General features: G+C 45.4%; 1 protein-coding gene across 1 annotated transcript; it reads left to right on the top strand.

Moving 5' to 3' along the window:
- Nucleotides 1-332: 332 nt before the first annotated feature.
- On the top strand, nt 333-17,153 carry LOC132830787 (cytosolic 5'-nucleotidase 3-like). The gene is made up of 9 exons (XM_060848635.1): nt 333-417; nt 2,520-2,618; nt 3,442-3,511; nt 10,205-10,251; nt 11,112-11,197; nt 12,415-12,504; nt 13,029-13,191; nt 15,182-15,382; nt 16,887-17,153. Exons 1-9 carry the CDS (start codon nt 415-417, stop codon nt 17,022-17,024), a joined length of 897 nt encoding a protein of 298 aa, XP_060704618.1. The 5' UTR covers nt 333-414; the 3' UTR covers nt 17,025-17,153.
- Nucleotides 17,154-17,980: the final 827 nt, after the last annotated feature.

The raw sequence follows: 17,980 nt of genomic DNA on the forward strand, positions 1-17,980 counted from the left end.
TCTGTGGGGTGTCTGGGTGCCTGTCTCTCCCTGTGTGTCTGGGTGTATGTCTCCCTGTGTGTCTGGGTGTATGTCTCTGTGGGGTATCTGAGTGTCTGTCTCTCTGTGTCTGTGTCTCTCTGTGGGGGTGTCTGTCTGTCTCTCTCTCTGTGTCTGGGTGTCTGTGTCTGTGTGTGTGTGTCTGGGTGTCTGTCTCTCCCTGTGTGTCTGTGTGTCTCTGTGTGTGTGTCTCTCTCTCTCTCTGTCTGGGGGTGTGTGTGTGTGTCTCTCTCTCTGTCTGGGTGTCTGTGTGTGTGTGTGTGTCTGGGGGAGGGGTAGCGGCTGCTGCCGTCAGAGGCGGAGCCTGAGCCTGAGGCCCAGAGTCGGCGTTTCCAAACGACAGCCCGAGGCCTGGAGTCCGGGAGCCGGCTCGACATGGTGAGGGCGTGACCCGGTACAGACAGCGGCCCGGGGATGGGGCCGGGGCATGGGGCCGGGGCCCGGGGGATGGGGATGGGGCCCGGGGCCGAGCCTGAGCCTGAACCCGGGGATGGGGCCGAGCCCGGGCACAGGGATGGGGCAGGGAGCCCAGGGATGCCCGTGTATGGGGCCGGGGCCCAATGTGTGTCTGTGGGGGTTGGAGGGAGTGAGGCTCCATCCCAGTATGAATGGGCTGAATGGCCTCTTGTAGCATTGGTATTGAGTAATAACCCTGTTCCAGGAACATGGGGAAAAGTCACTAATTGTCACTCGTCATTAACCAGGACACCCTGATCCCCGTCACCCTGACCCCCCGTCACCCTGATCCCCGTCACCCTGATCCCCCGTCACCCTGATCCCCCGTCACCCTGATCCCCATCACCCTGATCCCCCGTCACCCTGATCCCCCGTCACCCTGATCCCCATCACCCTGATCCCCCGTCACCCTGATCCCCGTCACCCTGATCCCCCGTCACCCTGATCCCCATCACCCTGATCCCCCGTCACCCTGATCCCCGTCACCCTGACCCCCCGTCACCCTGACCCCCTGTCACCCTGATCCCCGTCACCCTGACCCCCCGTCACCCTGATCCCCGTCACCCTGATCCCCGTCACCCTGATTCCCCGTCACCCTGATTCCCCGTCACCCTGATTCCCCGTCACCCTGATCCCCGTCACCCTGATCCCCGTCACCCTGACCCCCCGTCACCCTGATCCCCCGTCACCCTGATCCCCCGTCACCCTGATCCCCCGTCACCCTGATCCCCGTCACCCTGATCCCCCGTCACCCTGATCCCCCGTCACCCTGATCCCCCGTCACCCTGATCCCCCGTCACCCTGACCCCCGTCACCCTGATCCCCCGTCACCCTGATCCCCCATCACCCTGGTCTCCGTCACCAAGGTCACCGTCCCCACGTTTCCCATCACTCTGGTCCCCCATCACTCTGGTCCCCCATCACCCTGATCCCCGTCACCCTGATCCCCCGTCACCCTGATTCCCCCGTCACCCTGATCCCCCGTCACCCTGATCCCCCGTCACCCTGGTCTCCGTCACCAAGGTCCCCGTCCCCACGTTTCCCATCACTCTGGTCCCCCATCACCCTGGTCCCCATCATTCTGGTCCCTGTCACCCTGGTCTCCATTAACATGGTCCCCGTCACCATCGTCCCCATCACCACAGTCCCCATCACCCTGATCCCCATCATCACGGTCCCTGTCACCATGGCTCCCATCATCATGGTTCCCCATCACTCTGGTCCCCAACATCACGATTCCTGTCACCACAATCCCTGTCACCATGGTGTCTATGTATCCTCTGTTTGGAATGGGTTTTTGAAAGTGGGAATTGGTGAGCAGTGGGTGGATTGGAATAGGGAATGGGACATGGTAACATTCCATGGTAGCATGGAAATAGGGAATGAGGCAAAGGGAATGTTATGGAAATAGGGAATGGGGGGTAATGGGAGGCGATTGAAGCCATGCTCATCTGTAGGAATGTTTGAGGATCAGTGACTTGTGTATCGGTGGGGTTTGGTGTCATTGTGAAACTTTTCATTGTACAAGGGTGTATGGGTCAGTGATGAAGACGGGACCAAAGCTCTCTCAGCAGGAGGGTGCTGTTCTGAGCACTCAGGTTAGTGTGCAGTCTCAGACCCTACCCTGGGGATGCATTGAAATTCAGTGCTGGCAGTCAGTTTGAGGCGGTGGGGGGGGAGGGGTTGGGTTCCAGGCTGTTGGTTTTAGAGTTGGGGACAGTGATACCGGGTTCTAGGTCTTTGTGTGGATCAGGGATCAGGGTTTTACCAGGGTGAGGGAGGATTGATTGGTGGTAGCTGGGTTTGGGGTGCTTTTTGTTTGATGACCATAGTCTCTGTTTGCTGGATTACAGTCTGTTTCATAAAACCAGCAGTAGGCCCATTATGATCACTTGCCACCTACTTTAGACATCATCTAAAACTACTGAATACTCACTCTGTTTAAACTAACGGACAGAGGTAAAGTGCAGATTTATCGAGCTCTTTAGATTTGAGGATATGCTAACTGATTTCATTTCCTGCAGATACCAGAATTACAAAAAAGCACCGTCCATATCCAGGAACCAGAGCGTGTGGAAAGAATTATTTCCGCCCTCTGTGATGGGGGAGCCTCCAAACTTCAGGTGGGTCTGTAATGAGGCCAGATCGTAGCTATCCTCAGCTGAATTTACCATGATTGAAAGCAGAAAAGGGCCTTTAAGAATGAGGCGTCTCGTGTTTATGACAGAGATTAGGAATTCGCTTTTTCTCTACACCTGTGGAATTTGCTTTCCCAGAGAATGATGGAGTTGGTGACATTAAACATTTTAAAACTGTGTTAAATTGTCCATCAGGAATTGAAGTGTGAGAGTGAACAGGAAAGTAGAGACAATTTTTCATTCCTCTGGGACTTTTCCAGAACTTGAGAGTTCTTAGAAGATTACTCCCAATGCATCCAAAATCTCTGCAGCTGCTTTCGTTAAATATTCTTGGACGCACCCCATCAGGTCCATGGGCCTTTAGCCTCATTATTGAACTTAAATTCTACCAGCTGCCATTTGACCATGACCCCATCACATTAAAGTTGGGCCTGTGGATTACTAGGAGAAAGTGAGGACTGCAAATGCTGGAGATCAGAGCTGAAAATGTGTTGCTGGAAAAGCGCAGCAGGTCAGGAGCAGGAGATTCGACGTTTCGGGAATTCCTGAAGAAGGACTTATGCCCGAAACGTCGAATCTCCTGTTCCTTGGATGCTGCCTGACCTGCTGCGCTTTTCCAGCAACACATTTTCAGCCCTGTGGATTACTAGCCCAGTGGCAGTACCATGACACTACCATCTCCCCTTAAGGGACTGAAGGGTCTGCTTCATGGTGCACAGTCAACTTACTATTTTTCTGTGTTAAAGGAATGCTGGAGTTGAACAACCATGTAACCTACTCCATTAATGGACTACTGTTTCTATTCCAGGTTATTACAGATTTTGATATGACTTTAACTCGATTTGCCAAGACCACCAAAAAAAGGGTAACCTGTTACAGTAAGTATTGCCTTTTCTACTGCGGGGATCGTTTGGAAAATGTCACTTTGCAACTGGAATGCTGAGCTCCTAGAGTGGAGAGTATGTTTCATGGGAACAGGTAGAGGAAGCTTTACTTTCAGTTTAAATGAGCAGAGGGAGCATTACTCTGCATCTATCTCTGTCCATGTTCTGGGAGTTCTTGGATGGTGACAATGTAGAGGAAGCTTCACATTTGTAAGTAATCCCATGCTGCCCCTGTCCTGGGAGTATTTTGAAGAGGACAATATCAAGGGGGCTTTGAATTCAGTTTAAAATGGTACAGGAAGCTTTACTTTCAGTTTCAAAGAGAAGAGGGAACTTTACTCTCTATCTATCCTGTGTTGTACAGTACATTCAGTATGCTCAGAGTACATCGAGTGCAAGACAGCTCGAGTGAGTATATAGTATGGGGAACTTGGAGCAGCATGGGAGTTTGGTTCAGAGGGGAAGGGCTTATGCCTAAAACATCGATTCTCCTGCTCTTTGGATGCTACCTGACCTGCTGAGCTTTTCCAGTGCCACGCTTTTTGACACTAAATTAGAAAGCAGAACCAGAAAGGTTGGTTACTACCTGAACCATGAACTAACTGGCTCAGGGTGAACAAAGTTAAGGGGTAAACATTTGGCTCAAATATTAGTTTTGGGAAAAATGATTCAAATGCATGGTCCCAGTACTGGGGAAGGAGTGAACTGTTCCGATGGGGTGGGCTGCACCTGAATGATGCTGAGACCAGAGTCCTGGCAAATCCCATTACCAGGAGTGTGGATAGGGCTTTAAAGTAAACAGTAGTGGTGGTGTGGGGGGGGATGGCTTCTGTTGCATGAACTATTATGGGAAAAGTTAAAAGAGAGCAAGTGATGAAGGTCTTTTGCCCGAAATGTTGATTTTCCTGCTCCTCGGATGCTGCCTGACCTGCTGTGCTTTTCCAGCACCACTCTAACCTAGACTCTGGTTTCCAGCATCTGCAGTCCTTGTTTTTACCTAAAAGAGAGGAAGGTTCAGCAGAGCTTAAAGTTTCTGGAACAAGTGTCCAAGGACACACATACGTTAGGATAGATAAAGCCTGTAAGAAAGGCACAATTAAAGTAGTCATGAGGGACTTCAATATACAGTTAGACTTGCAACATCAGGTTGGTAATGGATCTCAAGAAAAGGAATTTGTGGAATGTACCCAAGATGGATTTGGTGATGCGTAATGAGAAAGTCTAACAATCCGCATATATGAACATCAACTAGCCACGAAACGACACGACCAGCTATCCCTAGTAGCCACACACTCAGACAACAAGCAACATGAATTCGACTGGGAAAGCACTACTATCATAGGGCAAGCCAGACAGAGAACAGCCAGGGAATTCCTAGAGGCATGGCATTCATCCACAAACTCCATCAACAAACACATTGACCTGGACCCAATATACCAACCACTACAGCGGACAGCTGAAACTGACACCCGGAAGCGGCAAGGACAGACCACTATAAATACCGGAAGAAACATCAAAGAAGCGCTTCGCAGGAGGCTCCAGAGCACTGATGATGTCTCCTAGCCAGGGGACGAAACGTTTGCAACAAAAACTTCCAGCTCAGCGAACAGAACCACAACAATGAGAAAGTCTTGATGAAGAAGCTTTAAGTGAAGGATTCCCTTGGAGGCAGTGACCGTAACATAAGAACTAGGAGCAGGAGCAGGCCATCTGGCCCTTTGAGTCTGCTGATCTTTTTGTGGCTTCAGCTCCACTTACCTGCCTTCTCACCATTAACCTTAATCCCTTTACTGTTCAAAAAGTTATCTATCTTAGCTTTAAGAACATTCAATGAGGAAGCCTCAACTATTTCACTGGTCAGGGAATTCCACAGATTCTCAACCCTCTGGGTGAAGAAGTTCCTTCTCAATTCAGTCCTAAATCTGCTCCCCCTAACTGAGAGGCTATGCCCTCTTGTCCTAGTTTCACCCACCAGTGGAAACATCCCTATAGCTTAAGGATTCCCTTCATAATTGTATATGTTTCTATAAGATTCCCCCTCGTTCTGAATTCCAATCAATATAATCCCAGTCTATTCTGTTTCTTCTCATAAACTATAACTCCCTCAAGTCCAGAATCAACCTGGTGAACGTCCTCTGCACCCCTTCTCGTAGTAAGAAGACTAAAACTACATGCAGCACTCCCATATATAGTCTTACCAGCACCTTACACAGCTGCAACATAACCTCCCTGCTTTTAAAGTCAATCCCTTTAGCAATGAAGTATAAAATTGTATGTGCCTTCCTAATTACCTGTTGTACCTGCAGACCAACCTTCAGTGATTCATGCACAAGGACACTCAGGTCCCTCTGCACAGCATCTAGATGTCCTGCTACTTCTACCTTGATAATAGATTCAAGCATTTTCAATTCACATTGCAGTTTGAGAGGGTAAAGCTGGAATCGAATGTAGCAGTATTACAACTGAGTAAAGGTAGCTGCAAAGACATGAAGGAGGAGCTGACCGGAGGTGATTGAAAGGGGAGTCTAGCAGGGAAGATTGTGGAGCAGCAACGGCAGGAGTTTCTGAGGGTAATTTGGGAGACATAGCAGAGATTCATCCCAGTGAAGAAGATACGTACGAAGGGGAGGATGAAGCAACCACGGCTGACAAGGGAAATCAGGGACAGCATAAAAGAGAAAGCAAACAATGTGGTGAAGATTAGTGGGAAGCCAGATGAAATATGAAAGTAAGCTAGCTATTAATTGAAAAGAAAATTGCAAGAATTTTTTTAAGTATATGAAAGATAAGAGAGAGACAAGAGTGGATATTGGAGCACTGGAAAGTGAGGCTGGAGAAGCAGTAATAGTGAACCAAGGAATGGCGGAGGAACTGAATAGGTAATTTGCATCAATTTTCACAGTGGAAGACACTAGCAGCTTACCAGAACATAAAGAGAGTCGGTGACAGAGGCTAGCATGGAAGGATCCTGTTTGGAATATGTCGAGTGGTGTTCCATAAGGATCAGTGCTGGGACCTCTGCTGTTGATTTGGAGGAAAATGTGGCTAGTCTAATTAGTAAGTTTCCTGATGAAGGGCTTTTGCCCGAAACGTCAATTTTCCTGCTCCTCGGATGCTACCTGGCCAGCTGTGCTTTTCCAGCACCACTCTGATCTAAATCTGGTTTACAGCATCTGCAGTCCTCACTTTTTGCCTAATTAGTAAGTTTGTAGACAGTAAAAAGATTGGTGGATTTGTGGATCGTGAGCAGGATTGTCGGAGGACACAGCAAGATATAGATCAGTTGGAGGCATGGACAGATGAAGTTTAACCCAGATAAATGTGAAGTGATACATTTTGGAAGGTCAAGTCCAGGTGGAAATTGTGCAGTGAATGGCAGAACCCTGAGGAGTATTGATATGCAGAGGGATCTGGGTGAGCAGGTCCACAGATCACTATGGTGCAGGTAGGTAAGGTAGTAATAAAAGTCTATGGCAAGCTTGCCTTCATTGGAAGGGACATTGAGTATAAGGATAGACAGGTTATGCTGCAGCCTTATGGAAGTTTAGTTAGGCCACACTTGGAATATTACATACAGTTCTGGTCACCACAATACCAGAAGGATGTGGATGCGTTGGAGAGTGTACAGAAAAGGTTTACCATGATGTTGCCTGTTATGGAGAATTTTAGCAATGAAGAAAGATGGATAGACTGGGTTTGTTTTCACTGAAATGCAGGAGGTTGAAGGGTGACCTGATACTCATTTATAAGATTGTGAATGGCATGGATAGAGTAGAAAGTGTGAGGCTTTTTCCTAGAGTGGAGGGATCAATTACTAGGGGACACAGATGCAGAGGGGAGGGAGAGTTTAAATGAGATGTGTGAGGCAGGTTTTTCACACAAAGGGTGGTGAGTGCCTGGAACACATTGCCAGAGGATGTGGTGGAAGCAGATACAATAGCAGCATTCAAGAAGCATTTGGACAAATACATGAATAGGAAGGGAATAGAAGGATATGGATCCTGTAAGTGAAGACCGTTTTAGTATGGAAGGGCAAAATGTGTCGGCACAGGCTTAGAGGGCCGAAGGGCCTGTTCCTGTGCTGTATTGTTCTTAGTTCTTGTTCTGTAAGATCTGAAGGTGGATAAATCACCTGGACTAGAGGTTCTGGAGGAGATAGCTAAGGAGATTGTAGACGAATTGGTGATGATCTTTCAGGAATGACTGGAATCAGGCTAACATAACACCCTGTTTAAGAAGGGCAGGAGACAGGACACTATAAGCCAATTAGCCTAATCTTGGTTGGCAAGATTTTAGAGTCCATGATTAAGGATGAGATTATGGAGTCCTGAGAAGCACATGGTAAAATAGAACTGAGTCAAGGGGAGATCATGCCTGACAAATCTATTAGAATTCTTTGAGGAAGTAATGAATAAGTTAGACAAAAGAAAGCAAATAGACATGGTCTGTTTGGATTTCCAGAAGGCTTTGGACAAGGTGCCACACACCAGGCTACTAAAGAACATAATAGTGTTAGAGGCAAAATCCTGGCATGGCTCAAGGGTTGGCTGACTGGTGGAAGGCACAGAGTGGGGATAAAGGGGTCTTTTTCAGGATTGCTGCTCATGACGAGTGGAGTTCTTCAGGGGTTAGTGTTGGGAACCACAAATATTCACATTATACATTAACAACCCCAAGACGGAGGAATTGAGAGCATTGCTGCTAAGTTTTCGCCCAACAAAAATATGAGGTACAGGTTGTGTTGAGGAAGCAGGGAGTGCAGAAAGACATGGACAGGCCAGGAGAGTGGACAAAGAAGGGGTAAATGGAATACAAGCTGGGAAATTGTTCGATTATGCACTTTGGTAGGAAGAATAGAGGCATAGACTATTTTCTAAACTGGGAAAGCTTTTTGAAATCTGAAGCACAAAGGGATTTGGGAGTCTTAGTTCATGATACTTTTAAGGTTAACATGCAGGTTCAGTTGACAGGATGGCAAATGTAATGTTTAAATTCCTTTCAAGGGGGCTAGAATACAAGAGCAGAAATATACTGCTGAGGCTATGAAAGGCTCTGGTCAGATCACATTTGGAATACTGTGGGCAGGTTCGGGCCCCGAATCTAAGGATGGATGTGCTGAAGTTGGAGAGGATCCAGAGGAGGTTTACGAGAATGATCCTGGGACAAAGGGCTTTTTATATAAGGAGCAGTTGAGGACTCTGGGTCTGTACTTCGCAGAGTTGAAAGGACGAGGTGGGGTCTGTTTAAAACGTACAGAACACCGAGAGGCCATGGACAGAGTGGACATGGAGGACGTGTTTCCATTAGCAGGAGAGGTTCGGATCTGAAGGCACAACCTCAGAGTGAAAGGACAATCCTTTAGAATGGAGATGAGGAGGAATGTCTTCAGCCAGAGCACAGTGAATCTGTGGAGCTCATTGTCACAAAGGTGTATGGAGACAAAATCATTAAAAGTATCTCAGACAGAGGTAGATTCTTGCTTGGTGAGGGAATCAAGGGTTACAGGGAGAAGGCTTCAGAAAGGTATCAGCCATGATTAAATGGCAGAGTAGACTCGATGGGCTGAATGGCCTAATTCTGCTTCGATATCATATCTGTATAGTACATGGCCTGAGTATGTTTGACAGGGACAGTGTAGAGGAAGCTTTAATTTCTGTTTAAAAGTGTAGAGGCACTTACTCTATATCTAATCCCACGCTGTGCCTGACCTGGAAGTGTTTGATGGAGTCAGTGTAGAGGAAGCATTATTTCATATCTCACCCTGTGCTGTCCCTGTTGTGGGAATGTTTCATGGGGCTTTGCTTTCTATGTATAAGAGTACAGTTACCTGTACTGTGTATCTAATCCAGGGTAAACCCTATCCTGGGAGTGTTTGATGGGACAGGGTGAAGGGAGTTTTACTTCCATTTTATGCGTGTGAACGGAGCTTTGCTTTCAGTACAGAAGAGTAAAGGGGGCTTTACTCTAGATCTAATCTGTGCTGTTCCTGTTTAGTCAGTTTTTGATGAGGGCAGTGTAAATTCAGCTTTAATTTCTATTTAAATAACTAGAGGGAGCTTTACTTTATCTACCCCTGTACTTTCCCTGTCCTGGGAGTTTCTGATGGGACAATGTAAAGTCAGGTTTAGTTTCCATTTGAAAGAATAGAGCCAGTTTAATCTGTATCTATCCCCATGCTGTCTCGGTCTTGTGATTGTTTTATGGGGCCATGTAGAGAGAGCTTTCATCTGTATTAAGCCTGTGCTGTCTCTGTCTTGTGAGCATTTGATGGGGACAGTGTCGAGGGAGCTTTACTGTGAAACCTGTGTGTCCCTGGCCTGGGTATGTTTGATGGGGACAGTGTTGAGAGAGCTTTACTTACAGTTTAAAAATGTAGAGGCACCTTTACTTTCAGTTTAAAGTACCGTTTAAAATAGTAGAGAAAGCTGCACTCTGTAGCTAACCCCGTTCTGTACATGTCCTGGGATTGTTTAACAGGGACAGTGTAGAGGAAGTATCTAGCATTGTGTTGACCCTGAATGGGAGTGTTTGATGGGGAGAATATAGTGAGAGTTTTAATTTCAGTGAGCACACAATTTTCTAGAAATTTCAGGAAATTTGCAAAAGGAAGATTATAAATGAACTGAATTTTAAATTGGAGTTTGATCTGCACTAATACTACTTATGTACTACTTTGGATTTCCACAGGTATTATTCAGGACAGCACATTAATTAGCGATGAATGCAAGATAAAGGTAATTGGTGCCTACATTTTACTGATATAAATAAGCTGTAGCTTAGTTCACATTTGTAAACATGGAGCAATGATCTGCAGAAGAAAATTGTTGGCAGTGACATGAACATGCAGAATGCATCTTTCTACATTTCCACAGTCACAAGGGGCAGGAGTGATGGTCCATAATATGCTTCTCATTTGCTCTCACATTATTTCCCTCACTCTCCGGATCTTATTTCCCAGGTAAATATCTCTTTGCCTGTTAGATATCTCTGTTTGAGAATTGGTTTAGCTCAGTCGACTGGATGGTTGCTTTGTGAAATAGTGTAATGGCAACTGTGTGGGTTCAGTTCCCACATTGGCTGAGGTCAAAAGGAAGGACTTTCCTTCTCAAACCTCTCCCCTTACTGAGCTGTGGCAGTTCTCAGGTTAAATTACAACCAGTCATCTCTCACGAATGAGATAGCAGCCCTATGGTCTAGTAAGACTGTGGAACTTGATGTTATCTCTGCTTATTGTGGATCAGCCTGTGTTTTGAGTCACAGTGAACATAGACGTAGAACAGTACAGCACAGGAACAGACCCTTCGGCCCATCATGTCTGTGCCAATCATGATACCATTCTAAACTAATCTCTTCTGCCTGCACATGGTGTGTGTCCCTCTACTTGTTCAAATGCCTCTTAAACATTGCTTCTATCACCTCTACAGCAGTATATTTCTGACACCTACCATCCTCTGTGTAAATAAATGCCTCACATATTTCCTTCAAACATTGCCCCTCTCACCTTAAGCCTATAACCCCTAGTATTTGACATTTCCTCTCTGGAAAAAATGCACCAAATGTCCACGCCTCTCAGAATTTTAATCTCTCATTACAGATGAACGAACTTCTCAACTTCTACTATCCCATTGAGATTGACCACTCACGCAGCATCGAAGAGAAGTTTCCCCTGATGATCGAGTGGTGGGTCACAGTCTTTAGATTTTATTGTTGCTGTCTCCATTCCTGCCATCCAGCCACACGGAGTGGGGGACCTGGGAAGGTGCTGAGGTTTCACCCCTCCCTGCTTGGGGCTGGGAGGGGAGTGGATGTTGGTGTGTGTTTGTGATGGGTGTGTCCATGAGCTCAGCTGAAACAGAGGGACCACAGGTTTCTGGCCTCTTCTGGCTGTTCTTTTAGTTACTTTGAGTAATCCAGACTCAGTTGTGTCTGGACTGTCTTATTCCCCTTTTCTAGATTGGTGTGGATCTTGTACAGCTCGAATTTCATTAAACTTGCACAACATTTGTGATGTTCTTTTTCAATCATATTGTCACAAAAATACAAACACATGGTTCAGGGATAGGCCATTCAGCCCCTTGAGCCTGCCCCACCATTCAATAAGATCATGGCTAACCTGATTGTAACCTCAAATCCACATTCCTTCCTCCCCCTGAGAACCTATCTCTCTTTGCCTTGAAAACATTTGAGGGCCTTCTAGCAATTTTTCAGAGAGTTCCAAAGACTCACAAGAGAAAAGGTGAGGCCTAATCTTGGTTTTAAACGGGTGACCCTAAATTTTTAAACAATGACCCCAACTTCGGGGTTCCCCCAGAACAGGAATTATCCTGGGCTCATCCATCTTTTCAAGATCTCTCAGGATTATAGGTTTCAATAAAATCACCTCTAATTCTTCGAGTCTTAAGAAATAAAAGCCTATCCTAATTTAGATAGCTTTATCTTCAAATCAATTCTGGATATTTGAATTTGAAAGTAATGTACGCCCCCCTCTAGCTGCCCTTGAGAAGGTGGGGGTGAGCTGCCTTCTTGAACCGCTGCAGTAGACCCACAATGCTCTTAGGTAAGGAATACCAGGATTTTGACCCAGCAACACTGAAGGAACAGTGATATATTTCCAAGTTAGGATAGTAAGTGGCCTGGAGAGGAGCTTGCAGGGGGTGGTGTTCCCATGTATCTGCTGCCCTTGTCCTGGATAAAAGTAGTTGTGGGTTTGGAAGGTACTGTCTGAGGAATCTTGGTGAATTTCTGCAGTGCATCTTGTAGCTGGTACACACTGCTATTACTGAGTGCCGGTGGTGAGTGCTAATCAAGTGTATAGTATCAAGCCTCAAGTCTTAATTCAGGTGTAGATTAATTGGAAGTGACTGGGCTCTGACCCTGAACTCTCTGTTCTTCGGCAGGTGGACGAAAGTTCATGAGCTCCTCGTGGAGCAGAAGATTGAAAAGAGCAAACTGGCCAAAACTGTGAAGGAATCAGGTGCTGAGCTGAGGTAGGAGTGATCCATTGTGTATTTTAACTCCCAGCTGGGGCTGAATGCGCACTGCTGTTACAGTGAGTCAAACAACTGTCACTGCAGACACTTGGAACAGAGAATTTGTGTTGACAATCACAATGCAGGGCTGAGGGAAGCCCACACTTTCAGAGGTTCTGTACTTTGGTTAAAACAATAAATTGAGGCCCCATCTGCCCCTGGGGGAATGAACATAAAAGATCTGTGGGGAGATCTCCCTGCTATTCCGACTGAGTTGTGTCCCTCAACCAAATGTCAAATAATCTCGTCATTATCACATTGTTGTTTGTGGGAGCATGCTGTGCAGAAATGCAATGTTCCCCACATTCCAACACTGACTACATTCCAAAAAGTACTTCACTGATGATGAGTGGCATTCAAAAGCTGTGAAGGTGCTATACAAATACAACTTGTCAGTTTTGTTTCAGCTGTGTAGTCCTGAGTGAACCCAGATCTCTGTTCAACAATCATTCATGCATCCGATGTGTGTTTTTCTGTCACAGGGATGGATTCGGGATTTTCTTCGATGAACTTCACAAACACGGTGTTCCTGTCTTGATATTTTCAGCTGGTGTAGGTGATGTTCTGGAGGAAATCATTCGGCAGTTTGATGTCTATCACCAAAACGTCACGGTGGTGTCAAACTTCATGGACTTTGATGAGAATGTGAGTGAGCGACTTCTCAGGAGGTGCAGAGCTCTGGGAGGTCGAGGTTATGGGGCTGGTTTGGGGGTGGGCTGTGTTTGAGCTTTAGGACTTGCTACTGGGGAGATTCAGAATGAGCTTAATTGACCGAGTTGTTGAATTCTATAAATGGCTGCAGTCAGATTATGGAAGGGTCAGGATTACCATTGTGAAAGGAGCAGAAAAATTAATGATTGCGGGAATCTACTATCAATGGAGTGGGGGCACTTTGAAGTCCTGAGAGATAAAACCCATTGTAAACCCGAATAGTGAACGTTAGACTTTAAATACCAGCGTGCTCTCTGGTTATACCATTCTCCTTATAGTGCAGCTGGTTCTGTAAGTTTGGGTGTCTTTATTGGTTTTGGTATTTAACCAAAAAAATTTACTCACCAGTCTGGGAAACAGTCTACATGTAAGGATGTAAAGTGCATTAGTTGGATACATTGTGGCAGATTAGCTGTTTCATTTCTCTTTCATGAGTTACTACATTCAAAAATGTTGCAAATATTACTATGAAACACTTCAGGACATTGGGGTTATGAAAGGTGCTGTATTATCACAAATGTTCCTCTGTTCAAGAAGAGAAATAGAGATAATCTAGAAAACTAGACCGGTGAGTCTCATATCCGCGGTTGGGAAGCTGTTGGAGAGAGTTTTTGGGGATAGGATTTACACGCATTCGGAAAAGCATGGTCTAATTAGGGAGTCACCGTGGCTTTGTGCAGGGTCATGTCTTACTAAATCGGTTGAATGTTTTGAGGAGGTGACAAAGGTGATCGACGAGGTTAGAGCAGTGGATGTTGTCGACATGGATTTTAATAAGGCTTTCGATAAGGTATCTCCTGGTAGACTCATCCAGAAGATTAAGATACACGAGATCTATAGTGACTTGGCCACAGGGATTCAGAATTACTTGCCCAAAGAAGACAGAGGGTCATGGTGGAAGGGTATTTTTCAGGCTGGAGGTCTGTGACTGGTGGTGTTCTGCAGGGATCCATACTGGGACCTCTGCTATTTGTGATATATAGAAATGACTTGAATGAAAATGTTGATGGGTGAGTTAGTAATTTTGCAGATGATATAAAGAACAGTAGAGTTATGGATAGTGTAGAAGGTTGTCAAAGGATACAGTGGGATATGGATCAGTTGGGCAGGTCAGATATGGGCAGAGAAATGGAAGATGGAGTTTAATCCAGGTAAGTGTGAGGTGCTGGAGGTTAAATGTTAGGAAAGGTATACAGTTAATGGCAGGATGTGGAACAGCATTGATGTACAGAAGGAACTTGGGGTTCATGTCCAGATAGATAGGGTGGTAAAGAAGGTGAATGAGGTGCTTGCCTTTATTGGTCAGGGAACCGAGTACAAGGAATGGGAAGTCATGTTGCAGCTTTTTATAAAACCTGGGTCAGGCCGCTCTTAGAGTATTGCAGTCAATTTTGATTGCCACATTCGAGGAGAAGGGAGAGGCTAGAAAAACTCAGGTTGCTAACTCAGGAGTGGCAGAGGCTGAGGGGAGACTTCATAGATGTCTATAAAATTATGAGATGCATAGATAGGGCTGATGGTCAGAATTTTTTCCCCAGAGTTGAAACGTCTAATAATAGGGGGCATGCATTTAAGGTGAGAGGGGGAAGTTCAAAGGAGATGTGAGGGGCTAGTTTTATACGTAAAGAATGGCAGGAGTAGGAACATACCGCCAGAGGTGGTGGTGGAAACAGATATGATGGGACGTTTAAGGGACTTTTAGATAAACAAATGAATATGCGAGGAATGGAGGGATATGAACTGAGGACAGGTAGAAGGGATTAGTTGAATTTAACATCACGTTCAGCACAACATTGTGGGCCGAAGGGCCCATTCCTGTGTTGTACTGTTCTATGTAAGTGTAAGTAACTAGAACGACTTTAAATTCAGGGTCAGTGGCGCATCATGTTAAACGTTTGCTGTGCATGTATTTTTTTATTCTCAGGGGTTTCTGAAAGGATTTAAAGGTGAAATAATCCATGTTTACAACAAGAGTGAGGGGGCCCTGCACAACACCAAACACTTACAGCAGCTGAGAAGCCACAGCAACGTCATTCTCCTGGGAGATTCACTGGGGGATCCCAACATGGCCGACGGAGTCCAAAACCAGGAGAATATCCTGAAAATTGGATTCCTGAACGATAAGGTGAGGGAAGGTCTGCAATAGCTCAATGCACTTCCTTGGTTTTGTCCCATGAAAGTGGTCAGTACAGGCACCAGGTTAGGAACTGGAGATGGTAATTCAATTCCTCTGTAGCATTTAATGCTGTGTTAATCAAACAGTCTCAAATCCCCATCAGCAAGCAGCACTCTATCACTCTCAGGTTTTACATTATTCATTGAGCTAACACTGTTTCCTTGATGTGGCAGTGAGCTCTACACATCTCCTCTTTGCAATGTTTTCTCATTTTTCCCTTGAATAGCCTGACTGATTCACGTTATGGCTGCCTCCTTTCTAACCTTTCCAGCTAGTGGAAAAAGTTGCTAATTTTCTGTCTGAGAAACCTAAGTCAATTCAAAGTCTGTTTTTCTGAACTGTTCTGAGATAGAGTTCTACCCATGGGTGCTGAGAGTTGTCCAAGAGGATTTCCTCATGACTGTACTCCTTAGTTCAATATATATTATGCAGCTCAATTTGAGGTGATGCATTTTGGGAAGAATAACAGGAAGGCAGAGTACTGGGCCAATGGAAAGATTCTTGATTGTGTGGATGTGCAGAGGGATCTTGGAGTCCATGTACATAGATCCCTGAAAGTTGCCACCCAAGTTGATAGTGCTGTTAAGGCGGCATACAGTGTGTTAGGATTTATTGGGAGAGGGATTGAGCCACAATATCATGCTGCATCTGTACAAAATGCTGGTGCAGCCGCACTTGGAATATTGTGTACAGTTCTGGTCGCAATATTTCAGGAAGGATCTGGAAGCATTAGAAAAGGTGCAGAGGAGATTTACCAGGATGTTGCCTGGTCTGGAGGGAAGGTCTTATGAGGAAAGGCTGAGAGACATGGGTCTGTTCTCACTGGAGAGAAGAAGGCTAAGAGAGGATTTGATAGAGACATACAAGATGATCAGAGGGTTAGATAGTGTAAACAGTGAGAGTCTTTTTCCCAGGATGATGACGTTAGCTTGTATGAGGGGGCATAACTACAAATTGAGGGGTGATATATTTAAGACAGATGTCAGAGGCAGGTTCTTTACTCAGAGAGTGGTAAGGGTGTGGAATGCCCTGCCTGCCAATGTTGTTAACCCAGTCACATTAGGGAGATTTAAACAGTCCTTGGATAAGCACATGGATGATGATGGGATAATGTAGGGGGAAGAGTTGAGAATAGTTCACAGGTCAGTGCAACATTGTGGGCGGAAGGACCTGTTCTATGAAGGCAATGTCCAATTTTGTTCTCACTCAGAATGGCATCTGGAACATGGGCTGATTTATCACCTGAAGTCCCATCGTCTGTACATCCAACTTAAAGGTTGCTAGTTCTGCTGTGACTTGAATCCCTCAATTCTGTTTGGAACGGAGTATTTCTAACCTGCAGGCCATTAGGAAGTGTGTTTGTCCAGAGGAATCAGTTTGTTGTAGATTCAATTTGAAAACTTCTCCATTCACTACAGCCTTCTGATCTCAGTACCCTGTCTTTCCCCTGCAGGTTGATCAGCTCCTGAACAAATACCTGGCTTTGTATGACATAGTTCTCGTGAATGATGAAACATTGGATGTTGCGAATGGAATCTTGAAACATGTTCTCAATCCCAATCATTTGTTAAATTGCCGACGGGACAGTTAGTCTGCAAATGTCAGAATTACCTCTGTGTTTCAACTCAGGGCCAGGTTTGGAAGACTGTCAGCAAGTTTGTTTAATGTGGTTTGTGATGCACAAAGAGCTGAAAATGTGTTGCTGGAAAAGCGCAACAGGTCAGGCAGCATCCAAGGAGCAGGAAATTCGACGTTTCGGGCATAAGCCCTTCTTCAGGAATGGCTGAAGAAGGGCTTATGCCTGAAACGTCGAATCTCCTGCTCCTTGGATGCTGCCTGACCTGCTGCGCTTTTCCAGCAACACATTTTCAGCTCTGATCTCCAGCATCTGCAGTCCTCACTTTCTCCTCGAAGATGCACAGAGGGCAGGTACCGTACAACTGGACTTAATGTGTTCATATGTTTTAAAAATGAGGTGGGGAGCCCTTTGTATCAAAATCAGCCAAAAGAGTGTTGATTTTATGTCGTATACTGTTCCTTTGTAGATAAACTGTGTTCTTAAAACATTTACTTGCATGTCTGAAGAAATCTTTAATTTCCCTGCCCTAGTCAAACATTTGCCACTCTGATTTTAAATAAAAATTACATTTTAAAAAGTATGTGTGGTTATTGACTGGTGAGGGGATGGTTATACTTGGTTATTGGAGAAAAGGTACAGATTTGGTGAATGCTGATAATCTGTAAAGAATTATTTTGTTTTCTGCAATTTTAATTCCTTCTGATAAACTAACCCCTAAAATAATTTACCGGGTTATGGCTGTTGGCAGATCCCAAGACCCTCACTTTTGATTATATCACACACAAGGAGAATAGGGTAGTTACGCCATTAGTGGTCCTGACATGAGCTCATTAGATATGTTGCCATTTTTACCTGCTTAGTGTCTGCATGTACCTTCAGTCCCACAACATTCTCAGAATAAGTGCCAGTAACAGCCATAACCCTGAGAATATAGCACCCAAGTCAAAAATGACAACAAAAGTTTAAAG

Source organism: Hemiscyllium ocellatum, chromosome 32 (genome assembly GCF_020745735.1).
Source record: "Hemiscyllium ocellatum isolate sHemOce1 chromosome 32, sHemOce1.pat.X.cur, whole genome shotgun sequence".
NCBI classification, from domain to species: domain Eukaryota; kingdom Metazoa; phylum Chordata; class Chondrichthyes; order Orectolobiformes; family Hemiscylliidae; genus Hemiscyllium; species Hemiscyllium ocellatum.